This window comes from Carettochelys insculpta, chromosome 10 (genome assembly GCF_033958435.1).
Source record: "Carettochelys insculpta isolate YL-2023 chromosome 10, ASM3395843v1, whole genome shotgun sequence".
NCBI classification, from domain to species: domain Eukaryota; kingdom Metazoa; phylum Chordata; order Testudines; family Carettochelyidae; genus Carettochelys; species Carettochelys insculpta.
This window is the reverse complement of record NC_134146.1, coordinates 17,849,047-17,871,417: the sequence shown is the minus strand read 5'-3', so window position 1 is coordinate 17,871,417 and position 22,371 is coordinate 17,849,047. Positions and strand designations below refer to the sequence as shown.

Below are 22,371 nucleotides of genomic sequence, written 5' to 3'. Positions count from 1 at the left end.
TGCACAGGTGATTGAAGATGTTTTATTTTATTTGCATTTGTGATTGTAATGATTTAAAGATGTTGTTGGGCTATATAACAGGAGAAACAAACGTATAATATTGACCATTTGGGATTAAAGACAGTTTGTATGAAATAGAATCATAAGACTTGAAGGTACCTCAGAAACTCATCACGTCCAGTCCCCTGCATGCAATCAGGGCCACATAGTATACTCTTTGGAAATAGCTGGAATAATGAAAGCTGTGAATCCTTATCTCAAATTTATTAACAGCAAGAAGAAATTTTCATTATTCCATCCTTTTCTCTTTTTCCCCCACAGTACAATGGTGTTACAGCTAGGTGCACTATATTGGAATTTTTATGCTTTTCTCTGTATCATATGATTACAGTTGCTCTTGGACATTGGACACAGGATTTGCCATGCCAAGAAAAACCTATGTTTTTATTGTGTTCATACAGGCATGAGCTCAATTTTGGTTATGAGAGTAGGCCCTTTGGGATTACACACTTTGAATTAAGCACATTCAGGATCATAGGTATAGGGATTTCACATTTTTTTGTCATTTTTCTGGTTGATTAGCGCATAATTATAAATAATGTGATTAATGCAGAATAACTTTCATAGTATTTTCCTATTTTTAATCACAGATGGAAAGTCAGAAATTTTTAGCTGAAAATAGTGCTTCTGTGTATATAAAGAAAGTAGAAGCTAGAATTAATGAAGAAATAGAACGGGTGATGCACTGCCTTGATAAATCAACAGAAGAGCCAATTGTGAAAGTTGTTGAAAGGGAGCTTATATCTAAGCACATGAAGACTATAGTGGAAATGGAGAACTCTGGGCTTGTTCATATGCTGAAAAATGGAAAGACAGAAGGTAAGGCAGATCATACTGAAATCAGAAATGCCTGGAATGCTGCCCTAATTCTTATCACACTTACAGCATTCGTTTTTAAGTCTCTCTCTTTTCATATTAATGTTGATGTCTTTATGGAAACCTAAAAATCGCCACTTATTCTGCGTGTCTGGGAAAGTTGCTAAAACTTTAAATGTATCTCAAGTAAAAATAAGTCAATCAGTGCAGAGTAGGAACTGTGGCATACATGCTGCATATTTCTTCTTAGTACCTGATGTACTGCTTCTCAGTGAAATAAGACAGCGTGTTTAGAAAAAGAAAAAATGTATTGTCATGTTTCTTGACTTTTTTGAGCTGTTACTGCCAACCTGCCACTCTTCCAATGCATTGATCTCAGAATGTGTCTTTCTATGCAGTGTCAGAAAAGTTCCAGTAATTAATTTTGACCAGTAGACCACAGTTTGAGAACTTCTGGAGTAAGTTATTGACATAACAGTAGACTTATATGATGAGTGCATTGAGTGAAGAGACTAAAAATTGAATGGCAGAAAGGAATTATCTCTATAATTGTGTTAATAAAAATTGCACATAATTTTTCCTCTCCTTAAGATAGCAATTTAAAAAGTAAAAAGGTGGAAATGTTAGTTATAGTTTCCTGCAGCAAGAGAGACCCTGAGTTTTAAGGATAGCTGAGAGACTAGTGTGGTGTGAGTGGCTCTATTAATATTCACTATATATCTCAGAGTATTCATTTAAATCAAGGTGATTTTAAGTCATGAAGAAAAAACATTGATTTAAATCAGTTTCCCAAATCTGATAATTAAAATGTTAATTTATAACTCAGTGCAGCATTTTATGACCTCTTAGAGTATATGTTTTATGTAATTGTTTTAAGATAATTTGATTTTGATTAATTTAGGAAGTAGTACAAAATACTCATTACCTGAGTCAAATTGCCACAGTACATTAAGAATGGTAAGAACTAAATCACACATACAAACACAATTGCACTTTTATTTTATTACAATAAATCTTAAATGTTACATTTGCAATTTCAGCTGTATCCTGAGTTGCTGGCTGTCCTTAAATCTCTCTCTTTTTTTTTTTTTTTAAATAAAAAAAAAAACTCTGACAAGTCCTCAGAATGCTACTTCCATGACTCTGTTATCTTCCTCACTCTGTCATTTTGATTTGTAGACTGAAACAGATACATATATCCTCGCTTTTTCAACTCCTAGTCAATTTCTTAGATTTATGTGAATAATACCAAACAATGAAAATATGCTTTCTGTACCTACAGAAGAAGCTATTGATGTGAAAAGTTGGCTTAGCAACTGAAGGAACTCTGTTTCAAGATGCCTGGCTAATGATTCCCACCAGTTCAGGGGAGTGACTTTGTTCAAAACATCATCAGTAAACATATAAACTGTGTCTACATGTAAGCGCCCTTTCGAAAGGGCAAAAATCGAAGTTCGGCTTTTGAAAAAGCGGCCATCGAAAGAGAGCACCTGCTGCCATTTTTCAGATTGGCGTTCCGATCTGCTCTTTCAAAATGCTGTCCAGGTCTTTCAAAAGAGAGCGTCCACACGACTCCAAGCTCTCTTTCGAAAGAAGGGAGGCAGGAAACGCCGCGGACGGGGTCCCATGGCCGACAAGCCCTTCTGGGGCCGCAGCCAGCCACCTCCTTCAAAGTGCCCCTCCCTCCGCATGAGCTGAGTGCTGCCCAGCCTGGCAGAGCCCACTCGTGCCCACCATGGAGGCCCAGCGACAGCTCCTGCAGGAGGACGCCCTCACCATGGATGCCCTGCTGGCAGTGCTATTCACCCTTGCCGCAGCTGCATCTGAGGTCATCAGGTGGCTGTGCGGTCCTCCCGGGGCCGTGGGGCTCCCCCCCTCCTCGGGGCACTGCCAGGCACCCCCCCCAGGTGCCCCGATGCCTCTGGACCCACCCCAGCAGTACTGACTGGTGGGAGCGCGTGGTGCTGGGAGAGTGGGGCGAGGAAAGGTGGCTGCAGAACTTCCGCATGTCGAGGCAGACCTTCTGCGAGATCTGCCACTGGCTCGCCCCCGCACTTCGGCACCACGACATCTGCACGCGGCCAGCCCTCACCCTGGAGAAAAGGGTCGCAATTGCCATCTGGAAGCTGGCCACCCCAGACTCCTACCGCTCCGTGGGACAGCAGTTCAGGGTGGGCAAGGCCACAGTCGGGGCTGTACTTATGGAGGTAAGGTGGGGCCAGTTGGATGGTGGGGCTGGGGCAAGGGGCACCCTCCCCTGCAAGGGGCTGCATGGGCCAGGGGCTGGATGGGAGGGGGGCAGAATGGGCCCGAGGTGGGGGGCGACGGCCACCACACCCACACTTGAGCACGTGTCCCCCTTTCCCCTCTGCAGGTTGTCAGGGCCATCAATGCAATGCTGCTTCATAGGGTCGTCCGCCTGGGGGATGTGGACAACACGGTTGCCGGCTTCCTGGACCTGGACTTCCCGAACTGCTTCGGTGCTTTGGATGGCACGCGCATCCCCATCCGCGCCCCACCACACAGCGCTGGCCAGTACATCAACCGGAAGGGCTACCGTTCAGTGGTGCTCCAGGCTCTGGTGAACGTGAGGGGCCGGTTCACTAACCTCTATGTGGGCTGCGCTGGCCTGGGTCTTACGGAACTCCGGCCTCTGCTGTTGCATGGGGGGGGCTGGCATCTTTGTCCCTCAGTGGGAGATCCCCATGGCGGAGGACGTTACCATGCCGCTCTGCATGGTGGCAGATGTGACATACCCCCTGCAGCCATGGCTCATGAGGCCCTACATGGGACATCTTGACCTCACCTGGGAGGTGTTCAGTGAGCGCCTCAACCATGCCCACAATGTGGTGGAGCGGGCTTTTGGGTGCCTAAAGGGGTGGTGGAGGTGCCTTCTCAGATGGCTGCAGGTCGGGGTCCCCAACATGTCCCAGGTGGTGGGCTCCTGTTGCGTCCTCCACAACAAGGTGCAGGGAAAGAGGGATGCCTATGTCCCTGGGGGGGAGGCCCCTCTGGACGGCGCTCTCTATGAGCAGCTGAGCGCCGCCCCCATCTGCCAAGCCCACCGGGATGGCCACTGCATCCGGGAGGCCCTCAGGCAGGCTTTTTCTGATGGCCACCTCTGACCCTCACACATGCCCACATCCCATGCACATCCATCGCCCACCATCCCTGCCACCCCCATCCCCGCCAGCACTGCACCTGCACATCAACCACTCACCATCCACCAAGGAGCACAGCATGGGGTGGTGAACAGTAATAAAGAAATGTGTACGCCAAACTGGGTCCTGGAATATATATAGGGGAAACCTAACTTGGAGGGGGTGGGGGGAAACCTAACTTGGAGGAGGGGTGAGGCACTCATTCCGGGGCAGGGCTGGTGGGTCGCTGGCCCCATCGGCCCCTGGAGCCCCTGCTCCCCTGGATGCAGGGTCCCTGGCCGGGGGGGGCGGGGGGAAGGTGCCGGTAGCACTGGCAAATATTGCTGGTGTGTGGGCCTGGTGGGGGCAGACTCAGTGGGGGCAGCAGGGCCAGCATGAGGAGTCGCAGGGGGGCTGTGTGGCTCCCGCACAGCCTGGCCAATGCCCTGGAATGTGTCCAGCAGCCTGTCCCAGGCCACTCTCCGCCACTCCATATCCACCCGGGCAAGCTGGAGGTGCTCCTCAGCCGCCTCCGGCCTGACGCTGGCTGGCCTGGTCTTCTTCGGCCCAGCATAGGGCCCTCCGCCACGTCCCCGATGGTGCACTGCCTGGGGTGGTGTCCGGAAGGCTGCAGCAGGTGGGCTTTCTGGGACGAGGGGCAGTGCGGGGCTCTCCCGGCCCACGGATGGTGTGGCTGTGTGGAGAGGAGCAGAGCATGTCAGTAGTGTGCCCTGGACGGAGGGGACCCAGCTGTGGCCTACCTGCCCGAGCCCACCCCATGGGGCCCCCGCCCCCACAAGGGACACTGCCCCCCCCACCCCCCAGGGAGCACCGACGACCCCCAGCACTGGGCCTCCCAGCCTGGCTGTGATTTCAGGGGTCTCTCCCGCAGGTGGCCCTTCCCAGCCTGCAGTATGCGGGCCCTGGGCACCGTCTGGCACCAACCAGATGCCACCCCTGCGCGGCTTACGGCACTGTCCACTGAGGGCGGGGTGCTGGGCGTCGCTGATGTGCCACTGCGGGGTGCCGCATCCAATGTGGGGGTTGGCCTGTGTACGGCCCAGGACCACCGGTCCCATGTGCGTTGCCCCCACCCTTGGAGTTGGTATGCGCCCCTACTTGTACGTACCAGAGGGTCCTTCGGCTATATCCGGGGATGGCCGGCCCTCGGTCGTTCAGCTGGAGGAGCGGGAGGGGATGAGGATGGTCAGCTCCCCCCTCCTTTCTTGACCAGTCGGTGGTCCCCTCATCCTCCTGGGTCCCCAGTCTGGGCTGCTCCTCCACCTCCTCCGCCTGCAGCTCCTCCCCAGAGGTGTCCAGGAAGGCCACGGGGGGGTGAACTCTCCTGGGGCCCCAGGATGCTCTGGAGCTCCCGGTAGAACGGGCAGGTCGCTGGACCTGCCCGGTTCCTGGCCCGGGCATATCCCTGCCACAGCTCCTTCACCTTGGAGCGTACCTGGTCTGGGGTATGCTCTGGGTGGCCCCTGGTGCGGAGGCCTGTTGCCAGGCAGCCGAAGGCTGCGGCATTCCACCGATTGACCCCCATGTGGCGGAGGACCTCTTCATCCTGCCAGAGGCCGAGGAGGCCCCGCGGCTCCCGCTCAGTCCAGGAGGGCGCCCTTTTCTTTTCTCCTCCAGGAGCCCTGGGAGCCTTGTGAGGACTCGGAGGGGGGGCCGTGGGGCTTGTGGGGGGTTTGGCTGCCGGCCATGAGGGTGCTGGAGTGTGCAGCTGCAGCTCATGTGCAGGCTGCTCCTAGCACGCTCTCAGCTTCCTGCCACGGGTTTCCTGTGTGCGTGCGGCTTTAAAGCAGCCGAACGTAGGGACCGTAGAGCCCCGCTGCTGCCGGCTGGAGTGGCCCTGTGCTCCAGCTGATCGGCGCCATGGCAGACCTGTATTTCAAGAGAGTGAGCTGTGGAGTGTCTACATGTGTATTCTTTCAATTTATTATTTCAAGAGGGAGAGATCTTCCTGATATGGGATTGGGGTTCGGATTTTGAAGTCTGAGCCCCGTTCTTTCGATTTTCTTTCGAAAGACAGGTTTATACGTGTGGACGTTCCTCCCACTCTTTCGAAAAAGGGTTTCTTTTTTTGAAGTTTTTTTGTGCATGTAGAGACAGCTGTACTGATTATATGGTTTCACTCCAGCCCTGAAATTTAGTATGATTGGCATAACTGAGCAGTGACTTTGAGATGCCTGTGCCATGGTAGTAGTATCACCTTCAGATGGTCTACTTTATATCTGGGTATTAAGAGTGTTTTTCCAGGAAATGAGACAGAGTTGATGTTTGTTCCATTTGTTTCTTTATTGCACATAGTTTAAGTTTTTGGTGAGGTATTTCTTTCATTGGTGTCTTTCTGAAGTGTCTTCCAAATTTCAACAGCATCAGCAATGCAGCAGCAATATTTCTGGAGCTTTTTTAAGGCTATGAATTTCATTATGCTGAGCATATCCTGTCTTCAGTGAAGTAGAAAGCAAAATAGTTGTTATGGAGGTATTTTGTGACTTGAACATTTTCTTCTCCTCCCGAAGACATATTTAACTCTTGGGCTAAAAGATGCAATAAATGGGCATTGCAGACATATGTTAAGGAACATCCTTCTCATTTTTCTTCAAAGTATCTTCTCATCCTTGCCACATTTTCGGCATTGTCCATAACAAAACTGCACATGTGAGAGTTCAGCTTTTGTTCATAGTTTATTACAGCTTTCTCTGCTGCTACTTTTATATATTCTGTTGTGTGGACATTTCCCAACATAATTATTGAAAGATATGCAACTCCATCTTCTGTTGTCATTCAAACATATATTACTGGATCTTTTGTACTTTGCTCCACCCATCAATGCTTAAATTGGCAGATTTCTCCTCAGTATTTCAAGATCCTACTCAAACAATGTATCTAACAAATCTTCCACCAATGTCTGCTCTACCACATGTAGTGTTGCCTGGTTGTAAGGATTGTACCATGTCAGTGAAGGTGTTGATTTTTAACAACGTGAAAAAGATACTTTGCATTATTTAAGCAATCTTTTATTCATGTATAGTGTCTTATTGGTATTGTCAGAGGGGTAGCCAAGTTAGTCTGTATTTTTAAAAACAAGAAGAAGTCCTGTGGCACCTTATAGACCAAAAGATACTTGGGAGCATAAGTGTTCGTTGGCAAAGACCTGCTTTGTCAGATGCTTGAGTTGAGGGTTCCAGAGGAGAGTTAAGAGGGAGTCTCAGTCGAGGAGAGAGCCAGAGTTGACAAGGTCTGTTCAGTCATGGAGGATTTGGTCCATTATCCGCAGTTAATGTGGAGTTGTGAACATCAAGAGAGGAGAAATCAAGTTAGTTCAGACAGGGAGGGTGTGGCCCATCATCAGTAGCTAATGTGGAGGTGTGAACATCAGGAGCAGAGAAACTGCTTTTGTAATTGGCCAACCACACCCAGTGTCTGATTAATCCTTGGTTGATGGTGTCAAATTTGCAAATGAATTGCAGCTCTGTAGTTTCTCTTTGGAGTTTATTTTTGAAGTTTTTTTGTTGTAGGACTGCTACTTTTAAATCTGTTTCTGAGTGTCCGGAGAGATTAAAGTGTTCTCCTACAGGTTTTTGTATATTACAGTTCCTTATGTCTGATTTTATGTCCATTTATTCTTTTATGTAGAAACTGTCCAGTTTGGCCAATGTAAATTGCAGTGGGGCATTGCTGGCACATGACATGTATTATATTAGTAGATATGCAGGTGAAGGAGCCCCGATGGTGTGGTTGATGTGGTTAGGTCTTGTGATGATATTGCTGGTGTAAATATGTGAGCGGAGCTAGCAGCAAGGTTTGTCACAGGAATTGGTCCAGGTTTAGAGTTACTGTGTTGTGGTCAATAGTTGCTGGTGAGAATTTGTTTAAGGTTGGCAGGCTGTCTGTGGGCGAGGACAGGCCTGCCTCCCGAAGTCTGTGAGAGTGAAGGATTGTTGTCCAGAACAGGTTGCAGATCCTTGCTGATGCGCTGGAGAGGCTTTAGTTGGGGGCTGTATGTGATGGCCAGTGGTGTTCTCTTGTTTTCCTTGTTGGACCTGTCCTGTAGGAGATGGTTTCTGGGTACACGTCGAGCTCTGTCAGTCTGTTTCTTCACTTCCTTAGGCGGGTATTGTAGTTTCAGGAAAGCTTGCTAAAGGTCTTGTGGATGTTTGTCTGTCTGAAGGTTTAGAGTAAATGCTGTTGTACCAAGATCGATGGTGGGGTACAGATTGTTAAAGTCTCGATGAAATTCTTCTAGAATCTCCTTACCATGGGTCCAAATGATAAAGATGTCATTGATGTTAAAGGACGGTGATAGAGGACGAGAGCTGAGGAATCGTTGTTCCAAGTCAGCCATAAATATATTAGCATATTGTGGGGCTATGTGGGTGCCCAAAGCAGTGCCACTAATTTGGAGGTATAAATTGTCCCCAAATTGGAAATAATTGTGGGTGAGAACAAAGTTACAGAGGTCAGACAATACTATACCACAATAATGCTAATCCTGGAATGTTTCCTTGCAACAAGCCCTGTTGCCAACTTTGTTCGCATATCTATTCTGGAGACAGCACCACTGGATCTAACCACGTTAATTACAGAATCATGGGCACATTCTCATGTTCCTCAACTAACATCATATATGCCATCATGTGCCAACAATGCCCACACACCATATATATAGGACAGACTGCAAACACTCTTTGACAAAGAATGAATGGAGATAGAATAGACATCAAAAAACTCCAAATACACAAACCTGTCAGCTGGCACTTTAATGGAATTTATGTTCTACTGAAAAGGGACTTTCACAACTGTCTACAGAGGGAATGCTCAGAATTTACGTTCATATTCGAGTTCGACACATTAACGTGTTTTAAACAGGGACAGCAATTATCTGATCTATTAGAAGGACTTGTTTACATACTTTGTTTTAGCTAACTCTTAACTTCCCCGCCCCACAATCCACATCCACTGTCCCTTTGCTCTTCTAATTTGGCAACCTGGATAACAATTTTTCTGATTTGTCAACCTCGATAACTTTTGGACCTCTGTGCTTTATATATTGTGTCTGTTGTGGATCTGTCCCATGAAAGCTCATCACCTAATGAATTATCTTGTTATTCTTTAAAGTGCTACGTGGCTGCTTTTTTGTTTTGATAGAATACAGACTAACACAGCTATCTCTCTGTCACAAGTCGTAAGGATTTGCTAAGCTAAACTGTCTTTTCTAGCAACATCCAACATAGCAGAAAGCTTGGGAATTTACTTGTCAAATCACACTTATACTAAAAGACATGAAAGGGAATTACAATTACTAACCAGTTGATCCACATTGTTCTTCAGACATATCCACATAATTTTCTCCCATTAAGCAGCTTTTCTCGTGATGTTTCATTCTTGCAAGTAGGCCCTGCGTCATCTCATTGCACTGCTTACATTCAACACAGTTTCCTCATATATGCAAGGAATGAATTTCTTAAAAATATTCCTAAAGAGGGTGTCACTGATACCCAGAAGCCATGACCATTTTTCTTTGATAAAAGTGGGGAGGAATGTCAGAAGCTGTGTGTATACTGAATAGCATCTTCCCTTCTCCTTTCCAATCCACTCCTCTGTGTATTTCTGTGCTTCCTGCATCCTTTCCTATATATTATCTCTCTGTGTTTAAGACAGGGTGGTGAACCTACAGCCCACAGGCCAGACCTGGCCTACGAAGTTCAGGGATTGCCTCACCTCCTCCGAAAGCAGCAGAGCCAGCAGGCACTGGCACTCCAAACACATGGGTGATACTGCGGTTGGAGCACCAGCTCTGGCTCCCCACTGCATGGAAGGAGCCCCAAACTTTGGGGGCCTGGTCAACATACTCAGTGGGCTGGATGCGATTTGCAGGCTCTGTTTGGCAGGAGGGCGGAAACAGCTCTGCTCACGGCAGGGAGTGCTTTCCTGCAGCACACAGAGCTGCCTGCACACATGTACACACGTACACCCAACTACGAGCTGTACCAAGAAGGTGTCCCTGACACCTAGACCCTCACCCTGCACCTCCGTTCTGCCCAAACCCTGTACTCCCAACTTGTTCCTGTACCCTTTCTCTTACCCAGAACCCTCACCCCCAGCCCACTCCTGCATCTAACCATCCAGAAATGAAGGCGGGGGAGAGGGGACAAAATCCGCCAGCTCGTGAGCCTCCAGAAGAATTAATCTGGGCATGGGGGCATGCCCTGAGCCTCAGCATTTCCCACCACTCCCCTGGGACTGGAGTTCGAGGGGACTGAGGCGTGTCTTTTTCCCCTCTGCTTCTCATTTGGGGTAGCATCTGTGAAGGATGTTAATATGTTTTCTCCTTCTCACTTGGGGGCCAGGTCAGTGAGGGTGGGATTTTCTCCCATACCATCTGTATTGCCCCCAATTGATGGGTTTTTTTTTTTTTTTGGGTGGGACAGTGACCCTTGACCTCAAATAGTGTTTCCCAACCCTGCTTTAAGACAATCTCTTAAATAACTCCCCTGTCGAACTTTGCCTGGTCCACCGTCACATAAGCACAGAACAAAAACCATTCTATCCAGCTTGTGTCTTCCTTTGTAAATATTATTTTAGTCTGCTGAGAACCATCAATTGAAAGCACAGAACTTTCAAGAAGCAAGAGCTGATAGTGTGGACAGACTAGAGCCATTGATACACTTTATGAGATTAAATGTAGATTTAGCATGTTTTTGTGATGATGTTTAATTGTAACTTTTTTAAATGAGGAGGTTAATATTAATGATTTGTTGCAAAATAAAAAATCCAATATAATTTTTTTTTAAAATCTGATTTTTTTTTTTAAATCATTGGGGTGTTTTTTTTTGTTTTTTTTTTTTTGTTTGTTTAAAATCCACCCCGGTACATACTCACTCATCTTCAGAGTGATCTTCAGAGTAGTGATATGTCCAGGAATTGATTCATTTTGAAAAGGCATGTGGGAGAAATAAAACTTGACTTAAAAGGAAAGGCAGAGGGGAAAAAAACAGACATATCACTTACAAAACACCATTTTAAAGCAGAGACACTTGTGAGAATAAGGGAAGTGGAGAGAATGAGAAAAGCAGGAAATCAAGAAAGTAAGTCAAATGTAGAGACTCATATTAAGGAATAATATTAGCCGCACAAAGGCTGCATCTACATACATGATGAAATCGATTTTAAGTCAGTTAGCCTGATTTTTTCCAAGTACCTCTCTTCACTGTAAATTCCATTAGCTCAATTTATGGACCACTAAAATTGACATGATGTTGAAATCCTAAAATCAAAGTAGCCTGACGGATGTAGCACTCAATTCGAATGTGAAGTTCTGAATTAAGGGTAGTGAGGATGCAGCATGATTTTAAATAGAATTCATCAGCCTCCACAGATGTCGTGCATGTGCCCCACAATGCACCACAGTTCTCCACTCTGGCCTCTTACATCTCGGCTACGTCTACACTAGCCCAAAACTTCGAAATGGCCGTGCAAATGGCCATTTCAAAGTTTACTAATGAAGCGCTGAAATACGCATTCATCGCCTCATAAGAATGCCGGCAGCCACGGCACTTCGAAATTGACGTGGCTCGCTGCTGCGTGGCTCATCCAGACAGGGCTCCTTTTTGAAAGGACCCCAGCAACTTCAAAATCCCCTTATTCCTATCTGCTGTTAGGAATAAGGGGATTTCGAAGTTGCCGGGGTCCTTTCGAAAAGGAGCCCCATCTGGACGAGCTGCTCGGCAGCGAGCCGCGTCAATTTTGAAGTGCCGCGGCAGCTGGCATTCTAATGAGGCGATGAATGCGTATTTCAGCGCTTCATTAGTAAACTTTGAAATGGCCCATTTGCATGGCCATTTCGAAGTATTGGGCTAGTGTAGACATGACCCTCTGCTCTCAGTTGCAGAGGAATCAGGCAACAGGACCATTACAATTCGGCACCCGTAGGATCATGAGGCTGAAAAATATTTTCTTTTTCTTTGCTCCGAGTGCAGCTGTGGGGTCTGTGGTTCTGTGTGTACCCCTGCTAGCTGCCTTTTTTCTGTGCTGCTTGGCACCAGCTACTGGTCCCCCATACCATGTGTCAGCTAGGCTGTGGGTGGGGATTGTGCTTGTCTGGTAGTGCAATAAAATTTTCAGCCATTTACATTTTGTCCTGACCCCCACATAGCCTCCTTCCTTCCCCCTGGAGGTGCTACACAGTCTGGAACATTCCCTCGCCCAGCTGCATCATGTGGCTTGACCCCAAACCACTAACGGGATGTGCTGAGCAGGGTACCAGGCAGCTTGGGCACAGTGAGATTCATGATTTTTGGGGCCTGGATGTAGCCAGGGGTCTTCTTGCTTCCCATGGGACATCTCTCTTGGTGGTTGTGATTTTTCGGGGGTTGGCTGTAGCCGGAGATCTTTTAGCCACCTCAAGCCATACATGTTTTAACGAAAAGAATGTATTAGCTGTACAGTTACTACAGTTGTTGAAGTAAGGCTTGCAGCAGGTCCTTAGAGTCGTCTTTTCCAGATGCAAACCTTGCCGTAATCTGGGGTCTTTTAGCCTGATGAATCATTTGAGTTTCAGTGTAGCAACCGTGTCTGCTTAAACATAAGGGTATTTTTTGGTAGGAGGCCTAAATCCAGATTCAAGTTCCAGAAGGGGCCTCCGTGGGCAGCCACAATTTTCGTGACTGTCAAAAATGTACTCACTGTTAGCTGCCCTGGGCCATTACTAATGACTCATTCAAGTTTCAGTGTAGCACCTGTGCCTACTTAAACATACTTAACGTGGCAGGCGAAAGAGGGGAATGAAATGTGGGAAGATAGTGTCATATACCCACATATGCTTTTGGGGCCTGAATGCAACAGAGCTCAAGGAACTGTGGGATATGTTGCCACAATACACTGCAGCAGCACTCGATTTAAGCTACTTGCATTTGGTAGCAGTAAATCAATTTTGTGGGGAGCATGTGGGAAGGTGAACGTGCTCAAAATCAAATGGATGTAACCCAGTGTTAAGAAATCGATTTTAACAAAATCAGTTTTATCTCGCAGTGTAGATGCAGCCAAGGTCTATATTGGTTTCCTCATCTGTGTAAAAAAAAAAATCTTGTAAGTCACCACAGTTTTAAGTTTATATTAATGTAGGGCTTTTTAGAGGAAAAATGGTAAAGTGCTAAGTAATGTATCATTATTTCAGTGCAATAAATAGTACACCAGTGTTCATACCACAACAGCAGGAACAGGGAGGCAACTGAGCTGTCTCATATGCAAATGGTCCCTTTTTCCCAAAGCAACTTTAGGAACGCTAGGAAGTTAGATAAAAGGTAACACTACTCAGTGACAGAGAGCCAAGTTGTGAGTGGGCAAAGGGCGTTAGCTGGGTGGAAAGAGAACTTTTTTGTCTTATGTAAAGAGGAGGTGACAGAAATACACTCGACGGGGTATAAGCGTACAAAGTAAAGTGACTGAGGTTTCAGGCTGGTCAGGTGAGTAGTTGAGTGTTCAGTGAAAGATTGTGCAGAAATTTATCTTCAGATTTGGAGATGCATTTAGTTTAAGTTAAGTAAGGATTCAAAGCTTAATAGAAGGGAAGTATTTGGGTATGAAGTTACTGCAGTTACAAAGGTTAAGAATTTTACGTTACTGATGAATTTGGTTTTGTTTTAGCTAAACAAAATTTATATGTTTGATGAGAACTTAATTTTAACAAATGTAAGCAAAGACTAGAAACAATCACTTAATTATCTCCTTTTTATTTTAATTTTTAGGATTCTCTCATATCCTAAAATAAGGTGTGTCTTTGGGGTGTCAGTTTTGAAGACTACCATCATTGAATAAAATTTTCAGCACTTTCCGACTAATAAATGTTTTGTCTACAGAATTGTGATGCTGTATTGCTTTGTTCTGTAAGCAGATGTTGGCTTTTTTAATCTTATATGTGAATCTTCTGAGCCATAATTTACCCTCTTCATACCTATTTTGCTTATCTAGTGAATGAGATACATGCAAATACAGTACATGTTGGCTGCAGTGAACAATATTTCACTGTTTTGTTTTCAGACCTTGCGTGCATGTACAAGTTATTTAGCCGTGTGCCGAATGGCCTGAAGACAATGTGTGAGTGTATGAGTTCGTACCTGAGGGAGCAAGGTAAAGCTCTAGTATCTGAAGAGGGAGAAGGAAAGAACCCAGTCGACTACATACAGGTGGATAAAACTTCTCATTGTTTTGTGTGTGTGTGGGGCGGGGGGGAGTTGTTTTTTGTTTCACAGGGTAGCAAGGATGCTTGACCACTGCCTTATTTGGCGGAAGGGCTGTTAAACCTTAAAATTGGTACAAAAATGGTTTGTAATAAAACTATACCTTACAATTCTAAGTTATTATAAACTCTCTTTGGGGAATTTTGGGAAATATTTTCAATAACTTTCATATGCATGATGCTTGGAGAATAAGAACTCATACGTTTTGTTTTTATTAAAGGAAATATATTCAGGCTGATTAAAAAAATTCCTAGGAAATCTTTGCCTTCTGGGAAATCTCCTGATAAGTGACAGGCACTAAAAAGTTCAAGGAGAGTACTTCCTCTTGATCAGAAAACTGCAGTTAATTAATACACCTGGAGTTGCTAGGAGTTTTAGGTGAAGGAACAACATACCACACAGATGGATTTACACTTTTAAGCCACAACTTTAACACTGAAGAGAGGGACACTATGCACACACACCCTGCTCTTCTATGCTAGAAGTGCAGCATTAGAAGTCTACCTCCATAAAACCGGTAATCTGGAGATAGATTCCTTGTAGGTCTACTCTTAGGACTCGCATCTGAATTCTCTTTGCCTGTTCCCCACCCTGTGAATGAGAGAGAGATTGCCAAGGTGGGGACTTGACTTAGTACACAGACTTCTGCTCTCCCTTTCTCATATAGGTTCAGAGTCCAGCATCTAAATACCAGGTCTCTTTATTTCAGGAACTTGCCATCTTACTCATACCCATGCTGGACAGCAGCTATAAATAGCAACAATCTAAATAGTCTTACCTTTCTTAATATTAAATTTTCATGTTCTGTTTCTCAACAGCAAAACTGTATCACTGTCTGTCTACGGTTCTATGATTGGTGTGTCCACATTCCAATTGGGAAGTGTGATTTCAGCATGTGTAGACCTACCTGAACTAAATCAAAGCTAGCTTGAGTAACAATAGCGGTGAAGCTGTGGCAGCTGGGGGCAACTGCACAGGTGAGCCTCACCCACACAGAATGGGGAGAGGTATAGCTCAGTGGTTTGAGCATTGGCATGCTAAACCTAGGGTTGTGAGTTGAGTCCTTGATAGAGGCCACTTAGGAATCTGGGGCAAATAGATTTAAAAAAGAAAAAAAGTGGGGGGGAGATGGTGCTTGGTCCTGCCAAGAGGGCAGGGACTGGACTCAATGACCTCCCAAGGTCTCTTCCCGCTCTTTGAGATGTGTATCTCTCTCTATAATACAGTATATATAGGATTCTGGCAATATGCTAGGGCAGCAGCTGCTAGATTATACACAGTAGAACCTCAGAGTTACAAACGTCATTGGAACGGAGGCTGTCCATAATAGTGAAATATTCCTAATTCTGAGCAAAACATCATGGTTGTGTTCTTTCAAATGTTTAAAACTGACCATTGACTTGAAACAGCTTTGAAACTTTACCATGCAGAAGAAGAATGCTGCTTTTAACTGTCTTAACTGAAACATGCACAGACAGTTTTCTTACTTTGCCAGATCTTTCTACAACCTTCCCCTTATTTCTTTAGTAGTTTACATTTAACATAGCACTGTACTATAATTGCTGTTTTTATTTATTTATTGTCTCTGCTGCTGCCCATTTGCATACTTCAGATTCCAAAAGAGGTATACGGTTGATTGCTCAGTTCATAATGCTGTCATGGCTTCACTATCAGTGTTACTGCAGTTAGTTTTGATCTAGTTAAATGGAAGCTAGCTCAAGTATGTTTACGAGTGTTACAGTCAAGCCTCCCAACTGCAATGTGGACATACCCTATGGTGAAGGTGGAAAAACCCACCACACCTTGACACCTTGATCCTGTGGGGAAAAATTCCTTCCTACCTCCAAAAAACATGATTGATATAACAGCATCATCCTAAAATCACAACTCCTAAAGCAACATTCAGAATATTCGTCAAGAGTAAGCATGAGACTAAGCAGGTGAGAGGAAGAGATTTTGGGAAGTAATTGTAAATATCTGCTAGACAATGTGAAGGTGGCAAATTTGAATGAGCATGCGAGAACCCATTACTCTTGCAATGCATGTGTTCTTGCTTCCTCTTCCACCCAAAATGGCATTTCCAGGCAATGTTGTATCCTTCTAAATGTGGGTAACACAGTTGCAGAAGCTCTGAAATGCAGCTTTGTAACTTTAATTTTGCTTGAATAATCTATAGATGTATGGGATATTTGAGAATGTGACAACTAACCAAAAAGGAGGAGATGTCGGCTTTAAGAGTTTAGAAACTCCCCACCCCCCCCTACCCCTGCCCCCAGCAACTAAAAGAAAGTGAGGTGTAGCACTTGGTTTATCAAGGTAACACACAATGAGCTAGGAGCATATTCTTCCTTTCACCTGTGTTCACCCTTTTCTTTCTCAGCCCTTTCATGGAGAGGGAAAAAACCCTCAATTTTAAACCCACACAATGAATTCTGGAAATGCTCTTATTAAAACTGATTCATTTTCTTTTGTACGCACTCATTTATCTTTTTAAGGAAAACCTGTAGTTGCAGCAGTACTGATGTATGTTTTACCCCTATTCTTTCACTTCAGGCGATAAGTTAATCTCTTAAACTTGTTGTGGGTCGGGGTGGGAATGGTCATTTGTATTTAAATGCAAACATTTAGTGTTATTTTCCTAATTATTGCTTTATTAATAGTAAGTTGTTTTATCTATCAGCATGGAATCAAATAACCTTGTTACTGGTTCCTAGTAAAAGAAGCCATTTGCGTATAAATTATTAATGATGGAATTAGTTCTGTGGCAATGCTTAAGTGACTCTGAGGATTAATAAGAAAATGCCCTCTTTGACCAGATGAGTTTCAAAACTCAAAGAATCATTTTAAAATATAAAGAAAAACAAAGCATCTATTTTAAAAAAATTCAATGTAGAATATAGGATTTCTCAGACTCACATGAAACAGAATTTCAACTATTAAAACCTAATGGAACTAAAGAGAGATCTCAGAAAATGAATTGAATAAAAAGAGTTGAGACTGACTTTAATGATACTTGGAGAATTTCTTGCTGCTAAGACAAAAGTAATATGACTACAGAGTTGAAGATGTGCAGCCTGGTTGCATATACATTAGCTTATGAATATGCACCCAAAACCACCCCATGAAGGCGTTGAGCCAAAAATGGTGTGACAGCAGTTCGTATTTGTGTTCTGCCATGCCCCTGAAAGCAATGCTTCTTTTACCCTAAGTGACACCATGAGGGGAAGGAGAAGAAAGTGTGAACTGAGATACCAATGCAGTGCGCACCTCAGCATGGTAATCTTGCCTTAGTCTAGTCATCTCGTATTTTTCAGGAAAGCAAACAGTAAAAAGACACATACACATAAAAAAAATCTGTTCTACAACAGCTAGGAAAAGCGAGCTTTCACTCCACTGCTTCTGCAACATGATACATCAGTAGCACTTCAGCATCACTGGTGAGATGTTTGCAAAAGCATTACCAAAGGATTAGACTTGAATTCCTCTCCTAGTAATTTCAGTAATATACTGAAATGCTATGGTAATTTAAGCTACTGACAACTTCTCCTGTTAAGACCATTTCTTCAGATTGTCTACTCCTCAAAACAAGACATAGGCGAACCTGGGTAAATACAGAAATGGCATAATTTAGTTTGTATTCAAGACTTAAGATTTATTTGCCTGACTCAAGAACATTCTTTAGATTAAATTGATGGATTTATCATAAATGTGCTGTTTCATTTAATTAATAAATGGCTTCTTTTAAGTAACTTCATTAAATACTTCCTTCCGTTTCATAGGAATTTGTTATAATGGGTAAAGTTAAGTTACAGAAGATACTGTAGCTCAAGTTGCTTGGGGTTTTGTTTGTTTGTTTTTGTTTTTTGTTTTTCCCATCTGTTTCCTTTATTAATACGTTTTTATAACTAGTAGCAAGTAGCTTATGTTGCCTAGGATTTTAACAACATCATGTCTAAAATAGTGAGTGTCATATCACTGGACCAGCATTAAAAGAAACAATTTAGACTCCCTGCCCTGATACAAAATTTGTAACCACCTCCACATTTGTATCTGTAAAAATGAGCAATGGAAATCTGCACTCATGTAAATACTCACAGAGATAAAGTGGATATTCACTGAATTTCAAGGTTCTAGATATAAAATTTGTATCTACGTATCCATCTGTGTCTACAAAAATGAGCTCCTCGTATCCGTATCAACATCCATGGATGTCGCTATCCACCTCTATAAATGAGATATTTGCAGATTTTCAGGGCTCTACAGTTTTGTCTTATTTCTTTCTCCAAAATGTATTCTTTCTTTGTAATTTTGGGAATAAAAGTACTTGGTGCTTAACATTTTATAACTCCCTTTCCTGCCTCAGATACTGCTCTAGAGTACTCCACTTGAAAGAATGAACAACAAGCAGTCCTCCCCTAACTTAATAAAATAAGCTGCTCAATTTTAGACAGCAATTAAACTTTTGGTAATACTTCTTCATTAAAGAGTATATTAAGATAGCTGCTTTAATGGTGGTGTGGTCGTTTTAGTCCATTTATGTTCCAGGGTTTCAGTTTAGTCTTACCATAATTTGAATTACATCCACTAGAAACAGCCTTTTAAATGGAAGTATAGATTGTGAATAGTACTGCCAAATTAGCAGACTTTCTGACTTTATAGTGTCCCAAAATCCAGTATTGGAGTATAACTTTCTTAATAGCAGTATTCTATCTGTAAAAAATACGATACTATGCTCTGTTTTTCTTAAGGGTTTATTGGATTTGAAGAGTAGATTTGATCGATTTCTTCAAGAATCTTTCAATAATGACCGACTCTTCAAACAAACTATTGCGGGTGATTTCGAGTATTTCCTCAACCTCAACTCTAGGTCTCCAGAGTACCTCTCGTTATTTATTGACGATAAGCTGAAAAAAGGAGTCAAGGGAGTAAGTACAAATTCTATTATACGACTATTATGAATCTATGGAAAACTGTAGCTGGTTAAAACTGAGCTAGTTGTCTGTTGATGCGTTTTATAAAGCATTATGTGCAGGTAATAATTTTTAAAAATGGACTGTTGTGTAGTGCATTTGTGTGTGTAATGCTTTAGACATGTAAAAGAACAAATAGCCTGTCACAAAAACAGAATAGTTAAAATACAAAGAATAAGAAAAAGCAACCGTGTAAACACACACACACACACACACACACACACACACACACACACACACACACACACACAAAGGTTGCACCTGTCTGGTCTTGAACAAGAGAATGTGCTGGACCAGGAGAGGTCCAGGGCTTCTGCCCTCACCCTTCCTATGCTTCTAGGGGCTGCTGTTGTCCCAGCCTACCACTCCTCCAGGGACTGGGGCCTAGGCTTCCTGGGGCTGCTGGGGGGCTGCAGCCCCATCCTGCCGTGTGGCAGGTAGGGGAATCCAGCCTCAGCTTCAGCCATGGGACTCTGGCCCAGAGATGTTGCTGGAGAAGAGTGTACAAGATTTGAGAGATGCAACTTGTGTGTGTGTCTCTCTCTTTAGGTATAGTCTTTAATTTGGTTCACATTGCAATTTATATGCTTCATTTAACACAAAAGATAGGGGAGGGGAGATAATTAGTTCTGAAAGACTAGTCAAAAGAATGAAACTTGTTGGGAGTAAGTATTTTTATCTTTGCTGGACTGTGACATATATTAAAGTAAAGATGTTTCAGCTGACTCAAAAAGACAGTGTCCAGGATTTCTGAGTTACGTTGACTGTTTCTAGTTTTAAAGAAAAGAAAGTATGATAGTTTGCAAGATAAATCAGAATGGAAAGAAGCACTGACCAGTGTGTTTATTTCCAAAGCAAGATGCCTAGATTTTATAGAAGAGTTTGATTCAGGAAATTTTTAATTAGACCAGCATATGCTGATTGGGACTGACAGCACTGTTCAGAATTGGTTATTTTATATTTTGTAGGATTTGCTTTAACATGTGTTCGTATTGCAAGAAAATGTGATATCATTTTAGTTTACATTTATTGTAGTGCTTCAGAAATTAAATTATAAATTATGCATTGTTTTTATCTTACAAGATCTGAAAATTCATGTTGCAGTTCAAAATGGTCTTAAGCCCAGTTTCTGCGCAACTGTCAGACTCTGTAAAATGACTTGTGAACAGGGTTTTGGTCTTAATTTAAAATAACATGTCATTTCAGAAGCACTTCTGTTTACTTTGGTTTCAGTTTTCATAGAAAGATCCTTAAGTAAAGGATTATTTTTTCCTGTTGTATATTTCAGCTTCTCCTGTGCTCGTTGTCTTTTTTTTCCCCTCCTTTTCAGACTACTGGGTTCGCCTCTGTGTTATATTAATTTGTCAGTAGCATATGGGTGGCGGGGCAGGGGGAAGAGTGGTGATGAGGAAAGAGTGGTGATAAGGATGTAGCAGATAGATCCAGTTAAGTCAGATATTTTAACATGAGAAATTCCATGTTTTGTCATAGGTAAAAACTAGATCTAGGGGCTTGTCTAAAATTAAAACTTGAGTGCAAAAGTGCCAATGGGATTGTCCCTTAGGTGTAGGTAATCCATCTCCCCAAGAGGCGGAAGAATTCTTCCGTTGACTTAGCGCTCTCTATCCAGGGTCTTGGGTCACCTTACTTACACTGCTCAGGGATGTGCATTTTTACATCACTGACCAATATAGTAAAACTGACCCCATTTTCTAGTGTAAAGCAGGCCTAACTTTATTCTAGGTACTTAAACTGGGTTGTTTCATAGTGAAACATACTCTAGCAGTGGTTGGTTTGAATACTGGGTGCAGATTATCTTTCTGTTACTTTTAGTTCTATGATAAATCTGTATGCACAGATGAAAACAGCAAAATAATTGTTTTTATGTTTTATAGCTTACAGAGCAAGAAGTAGAGACTATATTGGATAAGGCCATGGTTCTATTTAGGTTTATGCAAGAGAAAGATGTTTTTGAACGTTATTATAAACAGCATTTGGCAAGAAGGCTTCTTACAAACAAGAGTGTTTCAGATGACTCTGAGAAAAACATGATATCTAAGTTAAAGGTAAGATTGTTACCTACACACAACAGATATCCTTCAAACTATTCTTGAATTGAGTCTTTTTTCTTTTTCTTTTAATACTGAGTTGGTGCAAAACTGATCACAATATACTCATTTTAAATATCAAATTAAAGTTTATAATAAATACAGGAAAACACTAATCAGATTTATTTCTGTCAGACAAAAGATTAACTGTCAGATTAAAAGAAATAATTCTACAAAATTAGTGTTGAATATTCCACTTGGGATAAGAGGGCACTTTAGGAATATTGAACTTTTGGGGGATAGGATGCAGCTCTACGAACAGTCTTCCGGTGGGAAACCTGACTCCTGTGTGATTACCTATAGTCAGTGTGATCTAGTGGTTTGAGACCAGGGCTACATCTGCACTAGCCCCAAACTTCGAAATGGCCACGCAAATGGCCATTTCGAAGTTTACTAATGAAGCACTGAGGGAATAAAGGGGACTTCGAAGTAGGCAGGGTCCTTTCGAAAAGGAGCCCTGTTGGGACGAGCCGCGCGGCGGCGAGGCACGTCAATTTCGAAGTGCTACGGCCGCCCACATGCTAATGAGGCGCTGAAGATGCATTTCAGCGCTTCATTAGTAAACTTCGCAATGGCTGTTTGCGTGGCCATTTCGAAGTTTGGGGCTAGGGTAGACACGGCCCAGGAGTGTCATCTTAATCTTAAGGCTAACTTTTCCACTGACATATTATATAAATTTGTAAAAGATACTTATCATTTCTCTATCAAATATCCTCATCTTGTAAATGGCAACAGTACGTAACCACCTCGAGCACTCTGAGATTCTTTGGTGAAAGGTTCTCCAGTAAATACAGGTATTATTTTTCCAGTATAAATCCTCCTTTACCCCATATGCATTGTAATATTGATACCATACTATTGTGTAGTTTTTCACTTTCTTCACAGTCAATACCATATGGTTACTAATATTTTCAATACCCTCACTTCATAAACTATGACATCCTTAAAAATTCTACTTGTTCAAGACCAAATGAACTTTTTAGATGAATGAATAAATTTATGGTTTGTTCTTCCTCGAGTGTCCCCG

General features: G+C 43.3%; 1 protein-coding gene across 1 annotated transcript in view; it reads left to right on the top strand.

The window, feature by feature from the left end:
• Positions 1–22,371, top strand: part of CUL3 (cullin 3) — a 116,315-nt gene that overhangs the window by 43,468 nt on the left and 50,476 nt on the right. The window contains exons 6-9 of the mRNA XM_075004223.1: positions 651–879; positions 14,067–14,212; positions 19,015–19,191; positions 21,132–21,302. Of these exons, the coding sequence (XP_074860324.1) occupies positions 651–879; positions 14,067–14,212; positions 19,015–19,191; positions 21,132–21,302 (723 nt within the window). The remainder of the gene's footprint in view (positions 1–650; positions 880–14,066; positions 14,213–19,014; positions 19,192–21,131; positions 21,303–22,371) is intronic.